The 10,261-nt window shown below is 41.7% G+C and overlaps 1 protein-coding gene across 1 annotated transcript; it reads left to right on the top strand.

Moving 5' to 3' along the window:
- Positions 1-1,562: 1,562 nt before the first annotated feature.
- LOC102253609 (taste receptor type 2 member 3-like) lies at positions 1,563-2,513 on the top strand. Its single transcript, XM_005875027.1, has one exon. The coding sequence runs from the start codon at positions 1,563-1,565 to the stop codon at positions 2,511-2,513; it is 951 nt and encodes a 316-aa protein (XP_005875089.1).
- The last annotated feature ends 7,748 nt before the right edge of the window (positions 2,514-10,261 follow it).

The following is a 10,261-nucleotide window of genomic DNA, read 5'->3' on the forward strand; positions in this document are numbered from 1 at the left end:
CGTGATGCCAGGATTGAGGACGCTCACCTGGCTCAGGTGAGTGGCTCCTTGGCATGCATTCAGAAGAGACTGTCTCATTTATTCAGACTTATCATCTGCTACTCTGTGAGGTTCTTTTCAGAGGACCTAAAAGCATAACTTTCTGTCTTTCATTGGATAATGTTGCTGAACTCTCTGTATCTTGATTTTTCTCCATCCTCCAGATAAATACTGTGTTTTCAAACAGTATTTATCATAACTCATTAGTAGATTGCAAAATCAAGTTTGTGATCAGCAAGCAACATTGAAGGAAGTAGAATATGATAGAAAATATCAGAAAGCCACACATATAGAACCATATTTCATAAAATATGGTTTTGTGAAACCTTTGTGTTCCCAAATACACACACACACACACACACACACACACACACACACACGCACATAAGTATATGACATATATACTTATATTTAGATTGTCATATATGTCATATAAAATATTATTGTTAGTCGTGGTCAACATTTGTAAGGCATTGCTGTAGATAAATAAGCCTCCTTTGCTTGACAAGTGCTATCTATGGGTAATCTCGGTCAGCTTAACTACTTATCAATATGGGGTGGGCAAAAGTAGATTTACAGTGGTTCATATAGAAAAAGACATGCAGGGTATGATAATTACAGTAGTTTTATTAACTGAAAAGGATGTCACAATGGCACAGTGCTCGGAGGTACAATCCCGTAAGTGCTCGAATTGCCTGCATTCATTATTCACACGTTCTTGTAGTCTTTGAAAATCAGTAAAGGAACCTGGATATCAGTGACCTGCCTGGGTCATCCCACTGCCTCCTGAGGTGGTTGAACTCAGATCTGCTTCTGCCCACCCCTACACGGTGGTCATGTATTCTGAACATTTGTATTTTGAATAGCTTATATGCTGTGTTCCATTATTGCTATCATGCAGGTGTTTGGATAGCTGATATATGTTATATTTCTGATAATATGGCTCACTGGGAGGAACTCGGGGCCCCTCACTAAGGCACACTTCAAGAGGCACAATAGTGGTACTGGCTGAACTTTTTCTATTTGTAGACTTGACCTTCCTCCAGGGCGATTCTGGGGAGCACTTGACAGTGTTTTATGGTAGAATTCTGTTATTTCCCCTTTCCGTTTCTCCTCCCTCTTGATCATTTGTGTGACTCTTCCAGTGACACTCACTCTTCTGTCCTGGGTGGCTCAGAGCCCTGCTCCCTTTGAAATTGAGTCCAAGTCCTCCATCTTCTTTGTGACTCACATCTCTCCCTTCTCTGTGTGACACTGGACACGAATCTATTTGCATGTTGGCAACAAGCAGCTGAGTTTAGATCACAGATCCATGTCATCTGTGAAGAGGACAGACTAACCCGAAAGAGCCAGAGCGGGTTCCATAAACTATGCTCTACAGCAGCCTAAACTGGGAAAAGAAAAGAGACAGGTTCAGTGAAGCAGCAGGTAGAGGCAACAGGTTCACAGGGAGAAATTTCAAATCAGCAAGGAGCTTGTACAGCAGCAGAAAGAACAAAGATCAGGTCTGCCTACTAGCTGGAATGTCAGGACTCGCCAAGTGGGTGGTTCTGTTTCTTTCTGTCACTCAGTTCCTTCTGGGAATGCTGGGGAATGGCTTCATTGTGCTGGTCAATGGCAGCAGCTGGGTCAAGAGCAAGAGAATCTCTGTGTGTGATTTCATCATCACTAACCTGGCTCTCTCCCGGATTGTTCAGCTGTGGATTCTTTTTTCTGATTTTGTAATAATGATATTCTTTTCCAAACTATTAAATAATGTAGTATTCATACAAGTTGCTGATATTTTCTGGACATTTACAAACCATCTGAGCATTTGGCTTGCCACCTGTCTCGGTGTCTTCTACTGCCTGAAAATCGCCAATTTCTCCCACCCCACATTCCTCTGGCTCAAGTGGAGAGTTGCCAGGGTGGTCATATGGATGCTGTTGTGTGGGCTGCTCTTATCGTGTGGTAATGCCATGTCTCTGATTCATCAGTTTAATATGTATTATGTTCTCCGTGGAGCTGATGACTCAGGGAATGTGACTGAGCACTTTAGAGAGCTAAAGAATGAATATGAGGTGATCCATGTTCTTGGGACACTGTGGAACCTCCTTCCCCTAATTGTGTGTTTGGCCTCCTACATCCTGCTCATCCTCTCCCTGGGGAGGCACACGCGGCAGATGCAGCAGAACAGAACCAGCCCCAGCGATCCAAGCACCGAGGCCCACAAGAGGGCCATCAAAATGGTCCTCTCCTTCCTCTTTCTCCTCCTGCTTTACTTTCTTGCCTATGTACTCACATCATCCCATTATTTCCTATCAGGAACTGTGTTGACTAAGATGATTTCAGAAGTAAGTGCAATGTTTTATCCTGCCTGCCACTCGTTTGTTCTCATTCTGGGAAACAGTAAGCTGAAGCAGACGTTTGTGGAGCTGCTCTGGTGTAAGTCTGGTCATCTGAAGCCTGGATCCAAAGAACGCTTTTCCCCATAAAATGACAGAAGGACACTTCTCTTGCCTCTCTTTGCATGATTGTTTTGGAGACCGTAAAACAATCTTTGGAAAATGTCAATATATTAAGAGCACTGTCACTATGTAGTCATAGAGTTGTGTTTTAATAACTATGAGCTCAACGTAGTGAGCTGATAACTAGCTTTAAGATAAAGTTTATATTGACAATGATAAGCTTTTGTAAGTAAAACAGTGTAGTGGACTTGAGGGAAAGAGCAAAAGCATTGCAGTCCCACAGACTTTGGTTTGAATTCTGGTTCTGTCCATTTTCCAGGACTTTTGTCCTAAGTGAGCTACTTTAATCACCTGTCTTGTCCTCTCATCCCTCATTTAAAATGTGGACTGTGAGATCACCTCACAGAGTCTTAGAGGTGCATGAGACCATGTGTGCCAGCATTTTAGCACAGTATATGGTATAAAGTGCTCAACAGGTGAAGCTCTCATTGTAACCATGAACTGTGCAGCAGTTGCCACAAGTTACAAGTTTCCACAAATACACCAGCGCTGAGGAATGACAATCAAGACCCTTGGATCCTATTTCCAATCCAGTCTTCCAGTGGTGAAGTCATTTTCCTTCCATTGCAATTGTCCTTGCCTTCCTTTGCCATTTTGCTAAAATAAAATTTCAAGTACTTTCTGTTTTTTTTTTAGATTGAGCAAAAGTCCAAGCATTTTTAAAATGACCCCAGATGGACATCTGCTTTTAAATTTTCAGAGTTTTATTGAAAAATAATATAAGTAGTTTTTATAAGGTTAATCACATTTATTTTAATACAATTACATAGGCATTAATTTACTTCCTATCACTGAACAGTGGCTACAAGTCAATGAGAATATTATTGCTTAAGATCACGAAGAATTATCCAACTTGTGAACATACCCAGGACACATGGCAATCCTGAATCAGGATTTTATCACGGAGCTCTCCCAGGTGAAGCTATCGGAATGTGGACCCCGAGAGCCTGGGTTCAAATCCTGACCCCCGGCCCTTAGGAACAAGGTGACTTCGGGGAAGTTCCTTAATCTCCCTCTATTTCACTTTTCTTGTTTATAAAATGGGAATGGTATTCTGTTGGTAGAATTGTTGGAAGGAATGAATGAGTTAACAACATGAAAAATGCTTCGAGTCCCACATGGAGTAAAAAATACTCCATAAATATTGCTATTGTTATTGTTCTTATTTTGTTATATTTTGACATAGCATGAAGGATCACCACACTACTTGCATTTGGTCATATGTAACCAGAAATCAATTTTAGGATGGTTCTGGGATTTATATATTCATTTCTAAAATTACTGGAATAAAATGTCGTTTGATCTGTTTGCTTTCAAAATAATGCTTGCCTCTTGAAGATGCTGGGAAACATAATTCCAACATAACTTAAAATTCTCTTTGAAAAAGGCATCTGTTGAAACTTAAAAGAATGATTTCATATTCATTCCCAGTTTACCAAAATGGATTCTGAAACAGGTCTTTCTGTAATTGGTAAAAATCTGTGCTTCTCTTCAGACAGGGCAGTTTAGCAGAGGAGATCCATGCTGTCTGGATTGGCATCTGCTTTTCACCCTGACCCACCCCCTACTCTCGGTTTCATCCTTACCCACTCTTGATCACTTGTTGCTACTTTCTGTCACTTTGACAACTTCTCTGCCTAGCTCTGACCTTCTGGTTCTCCGCCCTTCCCTGAATTCCGATTCTGCCTTCTGCCTCAGGCATGGGATTTTCCACTCTTTTAATGGAACATGACATTTTCCTGGAGGTTTTGGCTTGGCTGCTGTTTGGTTCTTGATGCCTTTGGCTAGCTTCTGAATGCTCCCTCCCTTCAATTTCCCTGTGGCTCCATTAACCCCTACCCTGACCTAACAGATTTAGATATGGTGCAGTGAACATGCTAAAGTTACCACTACTGTTCATTCCACTAGAGCCCGGAGTGTGGCTGGAAAACCTGGAATTCCCTGGGTGGGAGTCTGCTGTGGGAGTCCAGTTGGCTGAGTGCCAGCTCCTCATTGAGTCCCAGGGCATGGGGAAGAATGACCTAATTAATACCTCAGGCCCAGTTTTGAGAAACACTGGAAAGGGCCATCTTGTTTGTTTTGTTCTGCTTTCAATGAATTAGCTTGAGTTTCTAAACCCCTTAACTCTTAAATCTAGTTGTTTGCTGCACAAGGGACCAGAGCATGGCTTTCCTCCACTACAACCAGGTTCCCTGGATGAGAGCATGGGGATGAGAATTGTCCCTGTATTGGGAGTTCAGTTATATGTTAGAGCTTGTTCCTATGGCCACGTGTGTCCTCTGACACACATCTATCTTTGGTGTATTGGGGAGGACTTTAACACGTGACTCAATAGCAACTTATGTCAGTAGCTCATGAGACCTTCCAAGTTTCCATTAGAACCTCTATTTTAAGTCACATGGGATCACTTCTCATTTTTAGTACTCTCTTACCTCTTGGGCCAAGTTCATAGATCTTGACAATTAATGAGTTTGGGTCCAGGAGGATTATCAATGAAAAAGACAACAACAAAAATACATTCCAAAATTTCTCAGTTTCAGTGCTTATGAGTGCTCTTTGCTTTATGCAATGTCCCTTCTCTTTCCCAACCATTGATGAATAGGGCTAGGTAGAGCATCTTAAAGTTGTGTTTGTAATTTTCTTAACTTTGGATAAGTGGAAAGTCAATGTTATTTGTTCCTATTCTGCAAGAAGTTCTTTTTTAAGAGAGCAAAAGTGGTTTATAAACTCCAACAACTGCTGCTGACAGTTGTATATTATTTTCTGGTATTTCTACATTTTGCTGGACTAGAAGTATGTATAACATAGTGGCTAAGAGAGTTAGTTCTGGAATCACACAAATTTGGGTTCAAATCCTGACTCTCCACCACTAATTAGATGCATATTCTATCAAGTTACCAAACCTCCTTGGACTTCAGTTTCCTTCACTATCAAATTGGCATGCTTCATAGGATTGGTGTGAGGAGTAAATAAAATGATGTATGCAAAGTATCTTAGCAACTAAAGCATAGTAAATGCACTACAATATTTTTTTAAATATATTTTTTATTGATTTTTTACAGAGAGGAAGGGAGAGGAATAGAGAGTTAGAAACATCGATGAGAGAGAAACATCGATCAGCTGCCTCCTGCACAACCTCCACTGGGGATGTGCCCGCAATCAAGGTACATGCCCTTGACTGGAATCGAACCTGGGATCCTTCAGTCCGTAGGCCGATGCTCTATCCACTGAGCCAAACTGGTCAGGGCTGCACTACAATATTATTACTATTTTAATCTATCAGGGTTTGAGTCTGGAGTATGTAGCTCATAGTGTCCTACTCTTATGACAGTGAATCCGTGAACTTTCTTATTTTTGGTGATAATAAGAGGACATGGAAGGAGCAGACCTCCCAGTCCCCAGCAGATGTTGGGAAGGAGAGAGGGAGAGAGAAAAGGGATTTTAGTAGAACAGGTAAGAGTCCTGATTTCCCCCCCTCTGTGAGAACTGCATAAAAGCTCTCTGTTGGCAGTTGGTAGGAGCAAAGCACAGGCAAAATCAGTCTTGAATATTGGGAGGTCAAGCAGCAACCAAGGAATAAGGACCTCTTTCTAGAAGCCTGAGGAGACAAGGATACTAAGGGAGAGGTCGAGACACTTCTCTGTTACCAGGAGGCAGAATTAATCTCGCCCTTCTCCCCATACACCTGGATCCTAATTAAAGGAGAGAAGTGTGGCACAGGGAGGATGTCTCAGAGATTTCTGATCCCACTTTTAGGAATATATCCCAAGAAGCCTGAAACACCAATCAGAAAGAACATATGCACCCCTATGTTCATAGCAGCACTATTTACAATAACTACGATCTGGAAACAGCCCAAGTGCCCATCAGTAGATGAGTGGATAAAAAAGCTGTGGTTGCCTGGCTGGTGTGGCTCAGTGGTTCAGCATTGACCTATGAACCAGGAGGTCACAGTTCGATTCCCCATCAGGGCATATGCCCAGGTTGCAGGCTCGATCTCCAGTGTGGGGTGTGCAGGATGCAGCCAATCAATGGTTCTCTCTTATCAGTGATGTTTCTATCTCTCTCTCCCTATTATTCCTTCTCTGAAATCAAGAAAATATATATTAAAAAAGAAAAAAAGCTGTGGTACATCTACACCATGGAATACTATGCAACAATAAAAAAGGATCTCTTACTGTTTGAGACAGCATGGAGGGAACTGGAGAGTATTATGCTAAGTGAAATAAGCCAGTCTGAGAAAGACAAGTATCACATGATCTCACTCATATGTGGAATCTAATAAACAAAATAAACTAATGAACAAAATAGATCCAGAGACAGAAACATGGAACAGACTGACAAATCTCAGAGGGAAGGTGGGGGAAAGGCCTGGGGCGGGGCGGGGCGGGGGGCAGGGACAGGCTAGATGGGGTCAATGGGGGAAAAAGAGGGACATATATAATTCTTTCAACAATAAAGATTAAAAAAATAAATCTGAAGAGACTGAACATTTTTCTGAAGACATTCTTCATATTATCCCATTGGGTTAAACACTTCCCCCAGCCAGTAGGTGGGGGCTCAGGACATAACCCATATTACTTGTAGGCAAAATTAAGAACCTTATGCTTTCTCTGTACATCTGAGTTTGCAGAGTGAGTATATTTTGTTTGACTCCACTATGATTAAATTGTCATTGTGACTTGTTGGAACTGGCCAGGTGACCAGAACAATATTTCCAGGTTAGCCCTGGAAAATATATTTTCAGAAGTTCACGAGTGAAGTTTCTTGGCCTTTCTATCTGGTTGTTGCCAACTAGGTACTTCCAGCCAGAGAGAAATATATATGAAATATTTGTGGCGGCTGAACTTTGTATTCTTACTGCTCAGCTAGCAGATCTCTCTGAGAAAGGGGTGTGGGTCTGGCCAGTTGCTGCTTGCTGCTGTAATAATCCAGGAGTAAATACATTTCTCACCCCGTTTTGATTCTGGCTTATCTTGATTCCAGTTTACTCATTCGTGCCAGACATTCATCTAACACTTCGCACCAAGCACTATGCTAGATCAGTTGCTGTTCTCAAAAACATCCTAGCTAGTGGGCAATAAAGACATCTCTGCATCATTGAAACAGATGCTTCAGCTCTGAGGAAGGGATCATCTTAGCACAGAGGGTTCTGGCTCTGGTGTTCTTTGTATCTAGCTCCCTGTTGTGGCAGTCATGAAAATACAAAGTTCTCTGCAGTAGCCACATACTTGACAGATGGCTCCAGCTGCTGAGATCCATCCCTTTGAGGCCACACTTCCTGAAGGCTGCTCTCACCTGGTGATGGAGCACTGTGGGGTACTAAGGCAGGTTTGTTCTGTTGACATGAGACCCTTCCAACAGGCACTTCGGACCCAAGGACTCTCCATAAGCTTGAAGAACTGTGCTGCAGTCTGGGGCCCTACCTACCCATTCTTTTTCTTTCCCCCTCCCCTTTTTATGGTATCAGAACTACATTACTGTCTGAATATTCTGTCCACCTTCTCCCTCCCTACCACCTAAAATCTTTCTCAAGTCTAATGCCATTTCAGCCTATGCTTCTTGTTATGAAAAGATGTGTGGGGTTTTTTAGTTGGTTTGTTTTGTTTTATTTTCTTTAAGTGCACTAGAATTCTGGAAATTGTCCCAGATTCTTCCTTCTCCTTCAGCTTCAGTATTCATCTGCCATCTGGCCACTAGATCCATTTGGTTGTACTTTGCAAACATTTCTCTCAAATGTCCCTCAGTCTCTATTTCTACTTTTCAGTCCATCAGAGTTACTGCAATAGGATTCTAACTAGTTTTCTGTTTCCATTCCATCCCTTTCCAGCAAAACATACTTATATTACTTGGATTATGTTCTTCATAGAGTGAAAAGACAATCATAATACTCCTCTCTGAAGTTCTGCAATGCTGTCCATTGCTTTGGATAAAGTCTAAACTTCTTACGTTGGAACATAAAGCCATTCGTCATTTGGCCTTTATTTTCCTATCTAGCTTCATCTTCCCACTCCTTACTTTTCCCAAAGAACCTTGAACTGCTTTACTTCTCAAATGTGACATACTTTTCTAGCTGCTACACTTCTGTGTAAGCTGCTTTCTTTGCCTAGACTTCCCTCTCTCACTCATCAGTTTTATTAATGTTTCTTACCCTCCCAGACCTGCCTCCTTCAGGCTCTCTCAGAAAAAGTTAAGCACTTACTCTGTGTTTTTCGAAAATGTTGTACATGCCTCTAATAGTGTTATTAGAATGATTATTTATGTTGAAAGTCATTACTATGGCACAAGTAGTTCACTCTTATTTATCTTTCCAGTTTCATCTCTGACCACTTCTTTCCCTTTGCATTCCTCCATCCTTCTGTTTTCTGAACCTACCACACTCTTTGTCACCTCCTTCGGTATAGTTCTCCCTCTGTTTCCAGTATCCTCCCTCCCACCCTAGCCTTTTGCTTGGATAACCACTTTGCATCTTTAAGACTTAATTTATATGTCTCCTTAAGGGAGCCTTTTCTGAACTCCTAGGCTGGGTGAAATGTCCCCCCTGAACATCCCAATGCACCCTTTGTTTTTCCTTATAGCTCCTAATACACTGATGTAAACGTCTATTTGTCTGCCTCTCCCACTATTCTGTATGTGTTTTGAAGGTGGGATATGAGTTATTCTTCTCTGTTTGCTAGCACCTTATATATTAGTGCCTAGATGATAATAATAATTTAGTGAATGAACAAACCAATGAGGGGCAGCCTGATATAGTTGAAAGAACTGAGTCTCAGAAAGACCTTCTAACTTAGCTACTATGCTTTTTGGCAGTCACTTACTTTCTTTGATCTTCATTTCTTCACCCCAAAATAGGGATAACCATATCTCCCTCCTGGAACTATTTTAGGTTAACCGAATTTTTGCAATGTCCCTGTGCATTGCTGGAGACATAGTAAGTACTCAGAAAAGCCAAAGAACTGTAAGCTTCCTTCTTTTTTCCTCCTAAGCAATATTGATACTCTTTTGAAAACAATTCCAAGTTTGTAATTCTTATTTATTCGTGACTGATCTCATTCTTCAAAGCCTTCATCAAGCTAAGCTAAGCCATCCTTTTGCTTTGACTGTTTGCCCTAAAGGTTTCCCTACAGATCTGCCAGGTAGCAAAGTTTGGACTCATGACTGCAGTGCACCCACCAGGGAGTCGTCTTGTGCTCCAGTGAATAGTCAGATGTACAAGACTGTTTCAGGCCACTGTGGCACTCGTCTACTCAGGTGGATATAGATCAGGATCCAGCTCACCAGCAGGGCCGTATCAGGCCTTCCTCTTTGCAGAGTCATTGCTGCCCATCACACAGCTCAGGGGCAAGGAGATGAGATCCACAGTTGGGTAAGAGTGGGAGCTGCCCTAAAATAAAACCTTCATATCCCCAAGGAGCCAATTTGTTTTGTAATAATTTCATAGACATGGCTTTTGGGGTCAAGCCATGGGACAAACACACAGGAAGAGTCATCATACTCAGGGAACTCCAAAGCAGGGATCTTCATAAGATACTTATATTTGACTGAAGGGCAAATTTTCGTGAAGGGTTTTAACACTTTTCCCACATTGAATCCTTCAGAAATAACTTCTGACAGAACCAGCTTACTGATCATACTAACCAACTGGATCACATTTTTAAAAAAATCCTCACCTGAGGATATTTTTTCCCCACTGATTGTTAGAGCGAGTGGAAGGG

This window comes from Myotis brandtii, unplaced genomic scaffold, assembly GCF_000412655.1.
Source record: "Myotis brandtii unplaced genomic scaffold, ASM41265v1 scaffold455, whole genome shotgun sequence".
Taxonomy (NCBI): domain Eukaryota; kingdom Metazoa; phylum Chordata; class Mammalia; order Chiroptera; family Vespertilionidae; genus Myotis; species Myotis brandtii.

What these genes read in the sequence shown, in the direction of transcription:
- LOC102253609 (XM_005875027.1), top strand. Translation starts at nt 1,563, where the DNA reads ATGTCAGGACTCGCCAAGTGGGTGGTTCTGTTTCTTTCTGTCACTCAG.